The sequence below is a fragment of the Barbus barbus genome, assembly GCF_936440315.1.
Source record: "Barbus barbus genome assembly, chromosome: 24".
In the NCBI taxonomy this organism is placed as follows: domain Eukaryota; kingdom Metazoa; phylum Chordata; class Actinopteri; order Cypriniformes; family Cyprinidae; genus Barbus; species Barbus barbus.
Window position 1 is genome coordinate 17,033,898 of NC_136752.1, and position 18,053 is coordinate 17,051,950.

General features: G+C 35.9%; 1 protein-coding gene across 1 annotated transcript; it reads right to left on the bottom strand.

Annotated features, from left to right (window-relative positions):
• Positions 1-154: 154 nt before the first annotated feature.
• Positions 155-17,551, bottom strand: LOC306843409 (inositol-tetrakisphosphate 1-kinase; the record flags this gene model as incomplete). The annotated part of the gene is made up of 11 exons (XM_079374897.1): positions 17,421-17,551; positions 17,161-17,257; positions 14,642-14,666; positions 10,769-10,894; positions 10,372-10,489; positions 5,591-5,689; positions 5,379-5,419; positions 4,259-4,424; positions 2,426-2,493; positions 2,156-2,318; positions 155-456 (listed from the first exon to the last, which is right to left on the bottom strand). Exons 2-11 carry the CDS (start codon positions 17,253-17,255, stop codon positions 155-157), a joined length of 1,203 nt encoding a protein of 400 aa, XP_079231023.1. The 5' UTR covers positions 17,256-17,257; positions 17,421-17,551.
• Between the last annotated feature and the right edge of the window lie 502 nt (positions 17,552-18,053).

An 18,053-nucleotide genomic window follows, 5' to 3' on the forward strand; every position in this document is an offset into this window, starting at 1 on the left:
AAACATGAAATTAAATAAATGAAAAGACGCATTCAGTCATTTCCTACACAATTCACATTTGGCACAAAGGAATCTTTTATACACCTACCCTTTGATGAGGGTTCATTTGGTTTATGAACAGTAAAGAAATATTCTATTGCGTTGTCTCTCGGCATCACTGCGAGGACGTCTCCGCTGCTAAACTCGACCTGCCATGCTGGTGAAAGTTTGGAGCCATACAAGCACCACCGCAACTCAGTCCCTGATGGGGTCCTTTCTTTATCCCCTCGCTGTCCATCAACCAACTGCTTTCATTTCCCAGCATGCCACAGTGCATTCCGCAGGCCACAGATGGGCTCTGAGCTATCCCGTTCAATCTCAGATGACCACACGCCACTCCATTAGACACCTGACCTTGCAGGACGCTGGTGATGTGACTCAACAGGTCATCGAAAAACTTGGGGACTCCCTCGTAACCTGGGTAAAAAGTGAAGGAGGTTTTAGATAACATTAATTAATGGGTTTCTTGTGACGGTTTTGAAAGGATTGTAAGCGCTCTGAGAGGTAGATTAATAAACGACAGATATCATCTGTTGTCTTACTCCTGCGGCATCATGGGACTCGTTGGATGTACCACTGAGAGATATGAAAGTGCCGTTCCCTGCTAGATACACAAGATCACCATGGCAACAAGCGGAGAGAAGGCCAGGTGGCTTTTAAACATACTGTAAGCTGACAAACACAGCTGTGCCTGCAGATACTACTACAGTCTTTAAATCAAGAGCTTCGAATGTACTTTTTTCCCCATCCTTCCACAACAATATACACACTACCAGTCAAAAATTTTTGAACAGTGGTTCAAAAAGTCTGCTGCACACCGAGCCTGCATTTATTTGATCCAAAGTACAGCAAAAACAGTAAAATGACTGTTCTCTATCTGAATATATTTAAAAATGTAATTTATTTCTGTGATTTCAAAGCTGAATTTTAGCATCATTACTCCAGTCACATGATCCTTCAGAAATCATTCTAATATTCTGATTTGCTGCTCAAAAAACATTTTATAATCATACTTATGTTGAAAACAGCTGAGTAACATTTTTTAAATTTTCTTTGATGAATAGAACGTTCAGAAGAACAGCATTGAGCTGAAATAGAAATATCTTATAACATTCTAAATGTCTTTAGCATCACTTTTGATCAATTTAATGCATCCTTGCTAAATAAAAGTATTAATTTATATAACCCCCCCCCCAAAAAAAATATACTGACCCCAAGCTTTTGAATGGTATCGTGTATAATGTTATAAAACCTTATTTCAGATAAATGCTGATCTTTCTATTCATCAAAGAATGCGGAAAAATGTACTCAACTGTTTTAAATATTGATAATAACAACAACAACAACAATAATAATAACAAAATGTTTCTTGAAGAGAAAATCAGCATATTAGAGTGATTTCTGAAGGATCGTGAACTGAAGACTGGTGTAATAAAGCTGACAATTTAGCTTTGATCACAGGAATAAATTAAATTGTAAAATATATTCAAATAGAAAGCAGTTATTTTAAATAGCAAAAACATTTCACAATATTACTGCTTTTGCTGTATTTTGGATCAAATAAATACAGGTTTGGTGAGCAGAAGAGAGATCTTTAAAAACAGGGGTCACCAAGTTCGGTCCTGGAGGGCCTGAATGCTGAAACAATTCTTAAACCTGAATCAGTTACTAAACAGCTCTCTCTCTCTCTCTCTATATATATACACAAAGCATGGCAAGAATAGTGGGCAAAAACCCAAAGTGAATGATAGGGACTGTCAAATGGGAAAAATATTGCATCATGTTTTGGAGAGAAGAGTGAGAAGCAGATAGTAGATGTTTTAATAAACAACATTCCACTGGGTGAATTCAAAAGTTGTATAAATCTGTTTAAATAGAGGTAAACTCCTTATTAAAGAAATATTAAACACCTTATTAAAGAAAAATGACCTATTTTAGCATTACAAAGCACTAAAAGGCCTCTTTATGATTCCGCACTGACACCATGTGGTCTGTTTGCATTATTGCATTTCTGGTTTTGAAAGCGGGAATAGAGGTCAGTGCATAAAGATAAGATATATTACCCAGTCATTATTGGACTGGATTCAGTCACTGGACTGTGAGGACCTGCGCGTACCTGGGAAAGCGTTTATGTCTATGACGGCGTGCTGGCCGGTGTGGTTGTTGATGATGATGTCAATCCCGAACAGAGAAATACCAAGGGCCTGTCGTAACCTTCTGGAAATTTTCTGAATGACATCATTGTTGGGTTCCCCGTACTGGCCCTCCATGTTGTCCCTCTAGAGGAAACCAGATAAGGGACAAATGAAATGCCTGTTTGTTGAACAGTTTGTTGCTTATGAATCATTGCGAAAGCCAAAACACTTCAGAAGGCATGCTGACTTACGCAGGTCAGGTCAGAAGAGGACTCAGGTTTGGACACATTATGACTGTTGAAGGATATTGCTCTCCTGTCTAGAAGAAAAACAACACAACTTCAGTTGTGTAAGAAATATTTACACTACTTTTCCAAAAGTGGGGGATAGCAAGTAAAAAAAAAAAAAAGAAGAAATTAATACTTTTATTCAGCAAAGACACATTACATTGATCAAAACCTTAAGCAGCACAACTGTTTTCAAGATTGATAATAGAAGGAAATGTTTCTTGAAGGATCATGTGACACTGAAGACTGGAATAATGGCTGCTGACAATCAAGCTTTTCCATCACAGAAATAAATTACACATTAAAATATATTAAAACAGAAAACAGCTATTTTCAATTGTAATACCATTTCAGAATATTAGTGCTTTTACTGTATTATTTATTTTTAAATTTAAAATTTAAACCCAGTTAAAAAACAACAACAATAACTGTTGAACAGTGTTGCATACACAGTAAATATTTCAATTCTTTTTGTCCTTGTCAGCTACATTTATTCAGCAAAGAAAAATGGCCAAATCCTTCACTGTCTCATTGTAAAGCAACAAAAATGACAAAATCTTGGCAATGGTGAATTTGATTGATTCATCGGGGGACATAATTCACCAAACCGCACTGGCATCTGATACCAAAATCTTTGAGTTGCTTATTCAATAAATACCATGTCAAAAACAAAATAAACCACTTCTCTGTAAGAGAAGGAAAGGGTCTAAACATCAGCAACATATGTTGACAGAATGGTCTAGACAGGCTGAGAGCCCTCACCATCACACAGAGTTGCTCACGAGCTGTTAATGTCAATCTCACTTTGTTTCTGATAAAGCTTTCAAACATAAGGAAACCTTATAAAAAGTTCCAGACTAAGCGGGTTTGTTGGGACAAGCTTGTGTGGATGGTTCAAACTAGTTGAAAGGATGTCCGGATGTCCAAATTTCTGAACCTGGCACCCTATAAAGTGTTTTTATTGGCTTTAATGCCACCTGGTGAACTTGTGTCCCATGTGTGACACACACAGAGTGCAATTTACAGATTTGTCTTTATTTCTATGTGCAAAGTAATATGTGACCCTGGTCTGGAGCACAAAAGCAGTCATAAGTACCACAGGTATATTTGTAGCAATAGCCAACAATACATTATATGGGTCAAAATGATCAATTTTTCTTTTATGCCAAAAATCATTAGGATATTAAGTAAAGATCATGTTCCATGAAGATATTTTGTAAATTTCCTACCATAAATATATTAAAACATAATTTTTGATAAGTAATATGCATTGCTAAGAACTTCATTTGGACATCTTTAAAGGCGATTTTCTCAATATTTAGATTTTTTTTTGGCACCCTCAGATTCCAGATTTTCCAATAGTTGTATCTCGGCCAAATATTATCCTATCATAACAAACCAAACATCAATGGAAAGCTTATTTATTCAGCTTTCAGGTGATATATAAATCTCAATTTTAAAAAATTTATCCTTATGACTGCTTTTGTGGTCTACGGTCACATATATCAAAAAACTATGTAATATCATTCAAAAATTTGTTCAAAAGTCTCTTATGCTCTCCAATGCTGTTTATTTGATACAATGAAAACAGTAATATTGTGAAATAATATATTTAAAAATTATATTTATTAATTTGACGGCAAAACTGAATTTTCAACATCATTACCTATAAAGAGTTCCTTATCTATAAAGAGTTTGATTTATGACTCAATTACAGAACCAAATATTTCTAAACTAATTACATTCATTAAATACTTTGAACCATCCATTAAAGGGATGTTGTGTGACTCAACTTACCTGTGGGTCCAGATGGGAAATTTCTAATGGAGGGCCGCTGAACCACATTGTAGGCCTCTCCTACAACAAACACCTTATACAGCACTGCATTATGGTTGATGAAGCTCTGGATGACACAAGGGGGCTTGATGTCCTTCAGATCTTCCTCACTGAAGATGATGGCCATCTGTTGAACAGGAACCAAATCAACATCTTAATACATTCCAGAGCAGGTAGGTTATAAATTACCACGATAAAATACACAGATACTTGTTGTTATCTTGAAATGTAAAGGAGCAAACAAGAAAGGTCAAATATAATGTATGTACTGCACTCTCACAACACTAAAACTGCCACACCAAAACCCCCTCAATCCATTTATGTTCCGTGTTTTTCCTTTAGCTAAGTAAACCCATGTGCTCACAGTCATAAAACACATGATCATCAACCTGTTTGCACAAACACAGTCGTTCAGCAGTCAGTGGTGACACATTAATCTAGTACGTTGAGTTACTAGTGTCTTCAAGCAGTATTCTGAAGGTATGTGAGTGATCAGAGACTTTGCCTGTACATTAGTCACTGAGAATCAAAGATATGGTCACCATAGCAACGGAGGCTGCACCTCTGTTAATCATCCACGAGGACAGCAGGGTTGCGATGAGAGATTCAGGTTTACTCTCTCTTTACAGGGGGATATGTGTCAAAATACTTTACAATTTATGTGGTTTTTATTCTTTTTTTTTTAGCATTTTTTTAGTATCACACGTTCAAGGCAAATTAAATGAATCACACATTATAATTTCTGTGATATTTCAACAACACTGTGGCCACTTCAACCTCATAAAGGCACAGAAATTATAATGTGTGTTTTTTACTACGAATAATAATAATGATAATAATTAGACCTCTCAGTCCTTTAGCTTTATGACAATAGAAATCCTGCATGAAAAATGGTGCTACTCAAGCCCAGAATTAATAATTTTAATGAGACACCACTCAGTGTTAGAAATGATTAACTAACATCATGTAGCACCTCTTATGTAATGGATCGGAATAGCACTGTACTCTACTGTACTTATATACTGATTATTATGTAAGATATGAAAAATAGTGCAGGTTACAGTAGAGTAAAGTCTCTTACCTCATGGGAGTTGATGCCATGAGCTACTTGGGTTTTGCAGACTGCAATCAAACAAAAATAGTGTGAAAATGTGTGTCGCACAAGTACACGAGGAAATATGTAATAAGCTGATTTTTTGAAGTCTGAAACTCCTTTTCTGAATTAGATGAGCCAAATCTATGTATGTAAATGGTCCTAAAGATTACTGCTGATTTTAACTGTCTTAAACTTACTGAAGGGAAACGTGATTCCATGTTTCTGAAGCTGCTCCAGAGTCTCAGTGCCACATTCACTCTTGAGGACCATGAAAGGAGGTGAGCAGATTCTGTCATCTACAGAAAACACACATGAGCACATGCTATGGTTTTGTCTAGATCTATTAAATTATTTAATAATACATTATTTAAATACGCATTTCATACATATAATGACTTGAATATTCTTCTTATGTGTTAAGAATGTTTTTAATTTCTGGTTAAAAATTAAGTTTGATAATGTAACTGCACTGATATCATAATGAAGAAAAAAGACAAATTAAAAGGGTGAAATTCTTGAAAATAAATTTAAAAAACAAAATTTGTATTATTATTTGTTTTAAAAAATGAACAAACTTCACTGCTTAATATTTGAAAAACCTCTTCAGATCATTTAACAAAGCAAGGTTGGTTTAGGTTATAAAATGTCCCACGGAGCGATAGATAGATAGATAGATAGATAGATAGATAGATAGATAGATAGATAGATAGATAGATAGATAGATAGATAGATAGATAGATAGATAGATAGATAGATAGATAGATAGATAGATAGATAGATAGATAGATAGATAGATAGAATATTAAAATTAAGATTTAAATATGTAAAATCTATGTCAAAGAAGTCTTCTTTACTCTTATGGATCTGATCATGAAAGTCAACTCTGATTCTAAATTTTGTTTGTAAAGGTCTGGGAGAAATAAAATATGGTATAGTTGATTCTTGGATGTGTTTTGATTTCATCTTACTTTCTGTGTCTTTTTCCCCCTAACTAGCTAACATTTCTTTCTTTCTTTCTTTTTGCTACACACACAAATGAAAATGCAACAAGACAGCAACATCTTGACAAGATTAACCAGCACACCCTGAACATAAGTCTTCGTAGACACAAAGTTTGGATGGGGGTCTTAATAATGTGTAGCCTGCACACATTTTAAGTGATGACTACACTTTATACAGGATAATATTACTACTGGATCCATGGAAACTAAACTGCTGAGGTATCTGTGAATTTTCAACTTGCTTTTGATCTGCAAACATCAATTAAATCTTATAAACAGCTCCTATTCCAAGAGTGAAAGTGCAAGCTATTTATAGCCGCTCATAAACAATCTTTTTCTATGTTGGGCAGCGCAACACAGCTCAGCATATTAAAGCATCACATTTTACATTAGACAAGGAATGTGAATCCATTTGATCAAACAAGCAGTAACCTTTAAAGCAGCTACAAATGCTGAATACTGCAATGTGATGTGTAACAGTGATGTATGAGATAAACCAAAGTGCGCATTTTGGGGGATACGGGTTGATTATGATTCATTATGAAACCATAGGATGAGCAATCAGTTTACACAACCAAGTCAAATGACTCAAAATTAACTGAGCCAAAATAGCATTGAACTTCACTGCAAATCCCACGAGTAAGAACATAAATGTAAGTCACATAAGACAGTACTTGCTTTACATTCAAATACTTGGCCCACAACAGCTTGTTGTCATCAATTCACATGGACTTGACATGGTGGTCGATTAGCTCATGGAAAAATGTGTCTCATTTAACAAAATCAGTCATTGATGGCACTTGCTGATAGAACCAAACATGCATGAATTGGGCAAGTGAGTTATTTTAAAAAGGATCTTGTGTAATGCAGAGGGTATATGAGCTGTGTTATCTTTCTTTTCCCAGAATCCATTGCAGTGTTGTTTCATAAGCTAATAGCCATAGAGGCAGTTGCCTGGTGAGCAGGCTCGAGAAAATAGTCACTCCCTTTGTATCCTAAACAGAGTCGTCTCTTTCTTAGAGACTGGGGAAGCACCAAGGCAGATGGTTAACTTCACACTAACCCTCAGCTGACACTCCTGTACCCACACGTCCCTCTGAGAACATTGACGTTCTGATATGGTTTTGATTGGTCAACATCGGTTTCTCTGATCTGAATGCAAGAGATTTCTTTGTGAACAATTTGTAAAGCATGCTAATTTTTGCACTTAAAGATCCTTTATAATATCCAAAAAGCCACACTGTCACATTGACCACACAAGATGCTCTTTGGATCATTCTCAAAAACCTCATCAGGTTGTACTCAAACTTGTGGAGTTTATACAGCTTGAGTGTGTCTGTCATTAAAGCAAAAGAGGGACAAACCAAATAAGATATTATATAATTCAAATTCATTTTAATTTAAGGAACTGCTTGACTCAAGTTTGTATCCTGACATAAAAAATGGTAATAAAATGGTAGTTTGTACTAAATTATAAAAGAATGCAAATTGAAACAGTCCCAGACTTTAAAGGGATAGTTCACCCAAAAATGAAACTTCTGTCATCAATTACTCACCCTCATGTCGTTCCAAACCTGTAAGACCTTCGTTCATCTTTGGAACACAAATTAAGATATTTTTGATGAAATCTGAGAGCTTTCTGACCCTGCATAGACAGCAATAAAACTGACACATTCAAGGCCCAGAAAGGTAGAAAGGACATAATTAAAATAGCCCATGTGAAATCAGTGGTTCAACTGCAATGTTATGAAGCTAGGAGAATACTTTTTGGGCACAAAGAAAAAAAAAAGACTTTATTCAACAATTTCAGTCTTAGATGCTTGTACAGGCGAGTAGCACGACGCATGCACGTGATGCTGCAGGAAACGGCGTTCTGATGTAGAACGTCCATCTATTTTAGTTCCTTGTCTGTATATTCTAGTTCGAATAAGTAAGGCTGGGCAAAAAATTGCAAGTCATCCTCTCTGTCAAAATCTTCAGACATGTTTACGAAGACTGTTTTATACACAGTGTGCATCTTCTTATGCTTGTAAACAAGGTGAAACATATCAAGGTTCTATGTAAGAACACTGGCTCCTGCGTCAGCATGCGTTGCGCTACTCTTCTGAATGTGCATCTAAAGCCCTATTCGGACGGGATTACTTTTACAGGGGTAGATGGGGTAATGTAATTTTACCACAGGACGTCTGTAATATTAATGGTCGATTCGCACGGGATTAGAAATCTCAGTAAAACTATCAGAAGTGAGAGGGGTAACTAGATTTACGCACCGTCGTCACCTGCTTGTCGTCACGTGCGTTCCTGAATGCAAGTGCTCTTCATCGTTCTGCAACAGTAAAAATGCTTGAGGTGGTTTAGACAAGACGAGTGATGCGCTGAGTGATTAACAGGAGCCGTGACTATGTAGAACTGCTGTGTGTGATATGAACTCACTGTCAGAGAGAGAAGAAGCATAGCGTAGCTGGTATTGTTTTACTAATCCTGCAACGTTTTATGTTGAGGTTTGCCACTGACTTATCCCTCTGCCTAGAACGCAACTGAAAGCTTCTTCAAGCGCCTCCATATTTGAAAAACCGCGGAAAATGACAGGAAATGATGGAATATTTACGTATATTTTTACAGCTGGTCTATTTGCACGGGATTAGTATTACCTGAGATAATTTCTCCGGATCTTTTTACAGAAGGTAAAAGTCACCGTAATCTTTACTGACATTGTCTGTAATGATTACTGAGATGGCACATTCAGACGGGACTAAAATAACTGAGAAGCTCTGGTAATAATTACTTTACCCCACCTCTCCATGTAAAACTAATCCCATCCGAATAGGGTTTAAGACTGACATGGAAGAAAATAAATTGTTGAATAAAGTCATTGTTTTTGTTTTAGCTTCATAAAATGAAAGTTGAAACACTGATGGCACGTGGACTATTTTAATGATGTCCTTACTAATTTTCTAGGCCTTGAACTTGTCAGTTGTGTTGCTATCTATGCAGGGTCAGAAAGCTGTCGGATTTCATCAAAAAATATCTTAATTTGTGTTCTGAAGATAAACAAAGTTCTTACGGGTTTGGACGACATGTATCTAACTATCCCTTTAAGACCCACTTTACACTACAGTTCAAAAGTAGTTTTTTTTAAAGAAGACATTTATTCAGCAAGGAAGCATAAAATTAATAATGTTACAAAACAGAATTCTTTTTCTAATAAATGTTGTTATTTTGAACGTCATCAAAGAATACTGAAATGTATCACAGTTTAACCAAAAACCTTTTTAGCAATAAATTGGATTTTAAAATATATTAAAATAGAAAACGGTTATTTTAAATTGTAATAATATTTCACAGTATTGTTCTTGCTGTATTTTAAGCATAAAAGACTTTCAAAAACATTAAAAACTCTTACCAACCTCAAACTTTTGAACGGTAGTGTATGTGTAGATACTTATGTGTGGAAATGTTTAGACTGAATATTTTGAATGCAGATTTATATAGAATTCCTTTGGCACTACGCCATTCAAACAGCTGGTGATTCTGTTGGCTTGTAGTGATCCTGCGGGCCTCCTGTTATTTCTGTGGCCAGTGAATGCAGCGCGCAAGCATCACAAAGAATGAATGACTCAGCAGCTTTAGGACATAAGCCCTCCATAAGCCTCACACTTCCCCTGTGGAAAGGCAAAACCTGCCCTCCTCATGTTAGTTCACCCCTGAAGAACAAAGGAGGTTCTAAAGGCCTGGTTTACAGAACCATTTGCAACATTTAGAATTAGTGGAAATGCTGTAAATGGTCTGATCTATATTACAGCTTAGCATGTCTGACACAAAAAGCAACCAACCACATGTTGCGTGCCATTTAGGGGTGAGCTTATCTGAAATATATAGCTGGGTTGCCCATTATCAACAATTGTATTTAACACAGTTGTATTTTGTGTGATTAAATCACACACATGTATAACTGTGGATTAGTGCTGTAGACAGACCTCTCATGCATTCTTCAAGTTTATGGATTAGCTTGTATGACTTGCAGCGGTCCAGCAGAGTACGAATGGCTGGAAGAGGGTCGAGAATCACTGTTTCAGGATGAGCATCTATGTAGTCCTGGAAAGAGGTCAAAACATACAATTCATGAGGTCTTGCTTTGTATACGCAGCAAAATTAAAGTACAACAAAGATATAAAACTATATCTATATAATGTTACACTATTATTTTTAAATATGTTTCTAATAATATATTATTTTAAGTTATTATTAAAATATTATTAGCAAAATGTAACAAATATTAAAAATATATACTATTAAATTTTTTATTTTGTATTAAAAGACAAGGAGTGACGAGCAGATAAGTGTATGGCCACTTGAGCTGATTTATCTATTTACCTGAACACCCTGAACAAGCAGCAGAGACTCTGTGACATTTTGGTCAGCATCAACAATGTGGTCAGTCAGCTTGTGGATGATGACATCAAATGGACCCTGCTTCTCTATTGGCTGGCTCAGATCCAGCTAGACCGGGAGAACAAGGTAAAGAGCTCAGTAAACATCCATGAGCCATTTTTTAACAATACCCCTCCGGGAGAATTCTAATGTCAATATGAATAGGCAGAGGATGTCTTTTTATCAAAAATGCACCTGTGTGTATTATTTGTCAGACATTAACTATTATAATTAGCTAATTAAATGCAATGAAATTGAAATTCCAGTTTTGCCACAAGTTCTGTTTGCTCAAGGGGGACATTTGAAGAACAGATGTTTATGACGTGATGTTAATTGTGAGGTGTGATCTGTGCCGTCATTCAGACCTTGTACTGCTCAACTCCAAAAAAACTATTTTGTTTGTTCTAAAGCTCACATCTGGAGCAAATAGAGACAAAAAATGCATAATTACAGTATTTTTTCATAAATATAATGGTAATAGTAAAGAAGCAGTCAACTAATTGTGTATGACAGCACAATGTGTTCTGAAGGTTTTACATGTTGTCTAATATGGAAAATGTCTGCTTGGGCTACGTAGAACATGTGGTCCCTTTGGGTTTAACCTTTGGGGATGAGAGCATATTTCTTTTGGATCAGACCACAAAGGTTCTCGGCAAACGTCAGAGGCATTTGAACATGGCCTAGGCAGTTAATAGGGGACAGGGTCATCCCTAAGTGCACTTTTATTTAAAACGCTTAGACCCTCTCTTTTAAAAGCAGCACCAAATAAAGAACTTAGGCTGTGTGGCCCACCAGAGGTAATCCAAAGGGGTTTATTATCTTATTCCCTAAATGGCTCTGTTTAAGATTACAGTGTTTGGAAATACTCTCATAGCCGGCACAGATGTGTGACAAACAATTTGCGAAAACAGACATAAAGAATGAAGAAGATGACACACAGATTCCACCTTCACACTTCAGAGAAAAGATCCCTCCACTTCCTTTTTGTAGAGGATATTCAGCTGATACACACATCATCTGATATAGAGCATGAGACTGCCATGCTTTACATCACAATAATATTGCTGTAGCATTTTAGTCATTTAAAGTAGCTTTTTAAATAACAATCAGGCAAAGAGCTTCACTTCTTCCTGGATATGAGGCCTTATTTGCTTTGCTAGATTATTGTTCTTCCATCTAACACACTTCTTCCTGAAAAACAGAACTAAATCTCTAACTTGCTGTTGCTTCTGTTGAACAGTGAGGGACATAACATCATTACACCAAGTTAAGTGCAAGCCAAGGAAGTGATGGCAAACAAAAGTCCTTCTTTAAATTACATTTTTAAATATATTAAAATAGAAAATGGTTACTTTTAAATTTACAATATTGGTGTTTTTACTGTCATTTATAAAATAAGCATTCAAAATCATTAAAACATCTTACTGACCCCAAATTTTGATAAAAAAAGAAAAGAAAATTGATAAGGACATTCATATCCTTATTAAACAAAAAGCTTATAAGGATATGTGTTCACTCCCATGACCCTTGGGTTATTATATTTTTGAAATAAGTGTTGGTAAATTCTTGAAGTGTAATTATCTTATCTGTATGGTGGTGACATGCTGAAATGGCAGTTTTTAAACTATATGAAAATGTACTTTGAACTTATAAAATAATTTAAGTAAGTAAAGTAGGACAGGCTGAGAAGAGAAGGAAGTGTATGATGACCAACAAAACCTTTTTTAACAGTATTTACCCATAGAAAATACATTCAGGTAAATATTCAAAGACTTAATTTTCAAAAAAAGTGATGCGATTAAGCCTTTCCCCTTGATTGCTTTTAGTAACTTAATGATTAAATAATCTCATTATCTTAAACAAATTAATGACACTCCCTCTGTCTAAAGTGATCAGCCCATGGACTGATTGCTAGATAGTTAAGTACTTTAGAGACCGTATAAAATCTATGACTGGGTGCAGCTGGGTAGCTATTGCATGAGGTGTAAACAGGTCAAAGTCCATCCTTTACTCTCTTCGGTTTCCACGCCTATATGCTGTTGATAGCAAAGAGGTGTATTTTGGCAGAAGAGAAAAGCCCTCAGTGTTTCACTCATCCAGACAGCAGACAGCGTCACTGATAAATGTCTGACTCACAATAAAGGCCCAGAATGAGGGACCAAGGACCTTGGTTTAGTCTACCAGCCCTCACATGCATGTCCCAAAACAAAACAAGGTGACTCTGTTCCGTCATCACTCATGTACTTTCCATGGCAAAACATTAAAGAACAATGATTGTCCATAAACATATACATGTATTGATTGATTTAATTTTTAACTAAAGATTTGCTTTGAGTTCTGTGGCTACAAGCAAATCCACACCTCATTTCCACTGCAAGCTGCTTAGTTTGTTATAGGCAGCCCTTTACGTATCTCAGGGCCACCTCAGTTCCTTTTTAACTTAACACAATACAAACATGCTTGACAAGGACATGTCCTGCTGGAATGCGCAAATACTGTCTTCATATGTCCACTGAAAATATTAACACAAAAAGTCTCTCCAAAATAAAGCATTTCTCCAAGTCATATATATATATATATATATACATACATACACACATACATATATTATATATATATATATATATATATATATATTATTTTACTTTAAAACATAAAATATATCTTTAAAATAAAATAAAAAATTTACATATCTTCACAATTTTTTCTTAATTGTATGTCTATTTTCTATTTTTCAACTCCTTAAAGTTTAAATAGATTTTAAATCACAGATTTTCAATGTGGTCTTAGACTTTTAGGGGAAAAACACCCACACACAAAATAATAATAGCAATAATGTCTTAAATATGTCACAGTACATTTTAATCTCTGTGAGTCACGTGTCTAATGATTTATCAGTGCCATGGTGAAACAAAGGGAAGGTGCCACAAGTGCAACAGAATCATTCAATAACTCGCCATCCTTGAGCAAACATAGCATGATGGTGATGGCCTAACTTGAAAAAAGCCATGCAAGAGCAGTCCATGTTCTGTTCATCAACACTAAAATGGGGCACCAATTGTTTTTGTAGGTATAAGACATCTGTAGACATCTTTACTTGAGTGAAGCCAAGGATGCAAGATTAAGCAAGGACAAACGGAAGACTTAAAGACCTATGTGTACCATGCTGTCCCACTGCACTAATGTCCTCAGCACAACCTTATAGAATTACTTGATAAGACAATGTTTCAGCTTAGACTATAAATGCGGCTCATATCACCCTGATATGAAGAAGGCTAATCAGTGCAATTTCCATGCAATTTTGTAGAAGCAAACTTATGTTATCTTATGTTAGGCTATATTAGGCCTGGCTGAAAACAGTTTTGAGGCAAAAAAGTCTATAAACTGTTTTTACTGGCATCTATTCAATGGCAAAGTAAAAAAAGCCACAAGAAAGTCCATACAATAACAGTATGAACATTAATAATATGGCATTACAGTAAGCAACACCAGCCCTATTAAACAATGCATTTATTATTATACAATACAAACCTCATAATGCACAATTCCAACTGCATTCAAAAGTGACTAACTGTGTAGTAATGCAGTAATGCAGTAATAGTACACAATACTCTGATGAATTTAAGTGTCCCCAGGTATAATAGCTGCATTTTCATTTAATGAAAGGTCTGAATGATGAAAGGTCATCTGTTTCGAGCAGATGCTGACAAGTATATTGTGATGATATTGTGGAAGCAGCCGCACATTAATGAGCACCCTTTTGTGTCATGGAAAAGTCATAAAAAAAGAAAGAAAAATGCCATAAGGGTATCTTACCTGGATCATCTCTATGCCTTGTTTCCTGGAAAATAAAACATTGGAAAAACAAACTATGAATATTTTATATTGATTCCATGACTCAAATAATGATCAACGTGGACTAGAACTTGGAATAATGAGAACTTCACAATGAGACAAATTATTAGGAAGACAGAAATTCATACAGAACTGGGAAATAGATGTGTGACAAAAAAAGGGGGCTTCAAAAAGCAAAAACTTACTTAAAGCAATCCCTGTTTAGCTTTGGACTCAAATAGGACAGAATTCTCCAAATTCCCACTCATAAACAGGCACAAAAAAGCAACAAACACACATGCTTAAAATCAAGTATCATCCCTCTCCATTTCCAGACAACACATTTATGCGACCGATAAAGCAAAACAAAGCACTCTTTAAATGATAATGCAGTTCATAATGTATAATGAACAGTGTGTCTAATTAGTTCTTGTGCTTTGGGAATATCAGTATTTGAGCAACTTTAAGTCTTTAAATTTAAAAGTCCCTGAAGATAACAATAAGCTCACATCTTTATTAACAGCTGACAATCCTGTTGAGATTTAACGAATGCAGCACTGTTTGGCAGTTTATCAGTAATGCTGAGTCAGTAGTGTGTTTCTAAAGCTTCAGAACTAAGTGAAAATATCTTAGCCTTTCATCAAATGTCCCAAGACAAATATACCAAACAGTAGAATACCAAATCACTGAGCATTCTGAACTAGCTTAAGTAAAATCGGTTAAACCGGTTATCTTTAAGTTCGAACATGCTTGTGAAAGACAGATCATGTTGCATTAACTCAGAAATGTCATGTAGCCCACGCACGGTACGTCTTCCGCACAGATACGTATCTAAGGCATGCTCAGTGCCTCCCTCCACAAACACAACATTTAGTGAAGTGACATTCAGCCAAGTATGGTGACCCATACTCGGAATTCGTGCTCTGCATTTAACCCATCCAACGTGCACACACACAGCAGTGAACACACACACACCGTGAACACACACCCGGAGCAGTGGGCAGCCATTTTATGCTGCAGCGCCCGGGTGAGTGATATTTATAGCTTTATAGCCATATTGATGACAATGCAATGTAAACTTGAATAAGGTAAGTAACACAATTCGGCTTTGAATCAGTTAAGGAACAGGCACAGTCTTGCTGCAGACTCTTGGAATGCATGGAGTCTAAAGAGATATGCGAGCAATGTTACTCCTAATTCTGTGAAATTCGAAGACTGCCTGACTGCCTGCATGGTGCTTATCCAGGTAACCGGTGAACTTTGTCCACGCCTTTGTCTTTTTTATGGTGAAAATTTCCACAGATTGTTTTACGACCATCGAATTATGAGAATCCCAGGACAGTGTTACAAGTTACAGAGTTTTATAAGCAATCTAGGACAGTTCAGAAGGGACTCCCTCGAATAGCAAACGCTTAGATTATTGACAGGTAGACTGACTACACTGACGAAGGATGGTTTTATGATTGAAGCTTCATGGAAGCAGGAGTAGGTGTTTATGGGGGGAGGGGGTGGTACAGGAAGAAAGTTCATTTCACATTTTTTAGACAAGACGGAGAATACAAACTACAGAGACGATGGTGAGAAATAGTGAAGAAATATTTTTTCGTTACATTTACTGGACACAATAAAGTGAGTGAAACTGTGTCGACGAGAGGACAAGTGTGATGAATCATGTTTCCTATATCCTATAACACTAATTAACACTAAGCCCCGCTTGTTTTAAATCTCTACAACTCATCTGAATTACACATTCACGTTTTGACACATCAGCACCCTCAAAAATAAATATCTCATTTCCCTAACATTAAATGACAAGTAGTTTTAACATTTATTCGTTAAAATGAACTAGTATATATTTTACATTAGCACCTTTTTAACTAGTAGTTAGCAATCCAAACAGTGACTCTTTTTCATTGCCACTGGCAACTGTTTATTAGATAGACGCCAACTTGTTTCTTTTAAATAACTACTACAATATATCACTCCAATTGTGTCAAATAACTCCAATAATGTCAAAAACTGTGAAATAATGACTCAATTGTTATAAATAGCTTACTTTTGCCTGTTTGTGGAGACGATGACAATTGAATAGGTACAAAGAGCAATTTAATAAACATTAGTATGCTCTATAATGTATTGCGTAGATTGTTACTAGTAACATTTTACTCTTAGTAACACGATTTTTTAATTGAAATATAACAAGTAAAAACACTTATAGCACTTCAGTATGCAAACCACTAGTACTACTAGTACTAAGTACTGATAATTCATAGTTACTAGTATGTACCAGCAACAAATGGAAAACTGAAGTGAATAGTATTAGTAAATAAAAAAGACTGCCTACTAGTCACTAATGGATACTTACTACTAAAACTTACAACTTATTATTAAAAATGACAAATAGTCATGTAAACAGAATCTAGTTCGTTTGAAGAACTCGCTATAACCTAAGTAGGCAACAGGACGGCTCTTGTCTAGCACTGAGATGCGCTTTTACGCACCTGCACATATCCACGAAGGTCTGGAAACTGAGTTTTTTAATCTTCTTTTCGCTGAGCCAGTATCCAACTCTCTTTCCTTTCACGAACGTCTGCATCTCTGGAGAGAGATAGCTATGTCAGTCCAATTGCAGAGTATATTAATTAAGAAATCGACCAGTAATCTAGTGTAATAGCCTACTGTAAACTGCACGCAAGGAGAATAGTTGGGTGGTTAATGTCAAAAGATGCAGAAGATTTCATGAATGCAAGTTTGAACTGACCTGACAAAATCAATGTGTTGAATCAATGCGTTCTGATCAGTTACTTCTCGTAAAGTCCAAGTTACAGGTTTAGACTGTCGTTAATAGTCCATCCAGTATTGCTAGTGTCCTCCAGAATGCGTGTCCCTCTGTCTAAATAGTTGTTCAATTTTATGACAACTTCGTCACATTATTTATATGACACCAACACATATCGACATAACAAACACATCATGACACATCAGAGTGTGAGACCGGCGCGTGTCCCTTGTCTAACCTCAGTCTTATTTATCCAAGTGGTCTCTCCATTACTTGGCAATGCTGTCGATTAACAATGTAATGATGATTGGTCATTTGGACAGCAACGAAACTTATTTGCCCAGACACACCCTCTTTCAGAGGCGGGCTTAAGTCACTGGTGGGGATCTGCTCCGGCTGGATTCATTCATTCATTGGTGTTTCGTTGAACCAAAGTTCAAACCTTTACAATAAGAAATATAGGGAAATAAAAAAGAGGTGCAGTGGCTTGTTGGAGTGGTAGAGATGTAGATTTTAACCGAGGCATGAAAAAATACCATTGTAATTTATAATAAATTCTGAAGTGTTTTTGAACCATACTATAGTAACGTACTTGAATTAATTTGTTGCACTAAT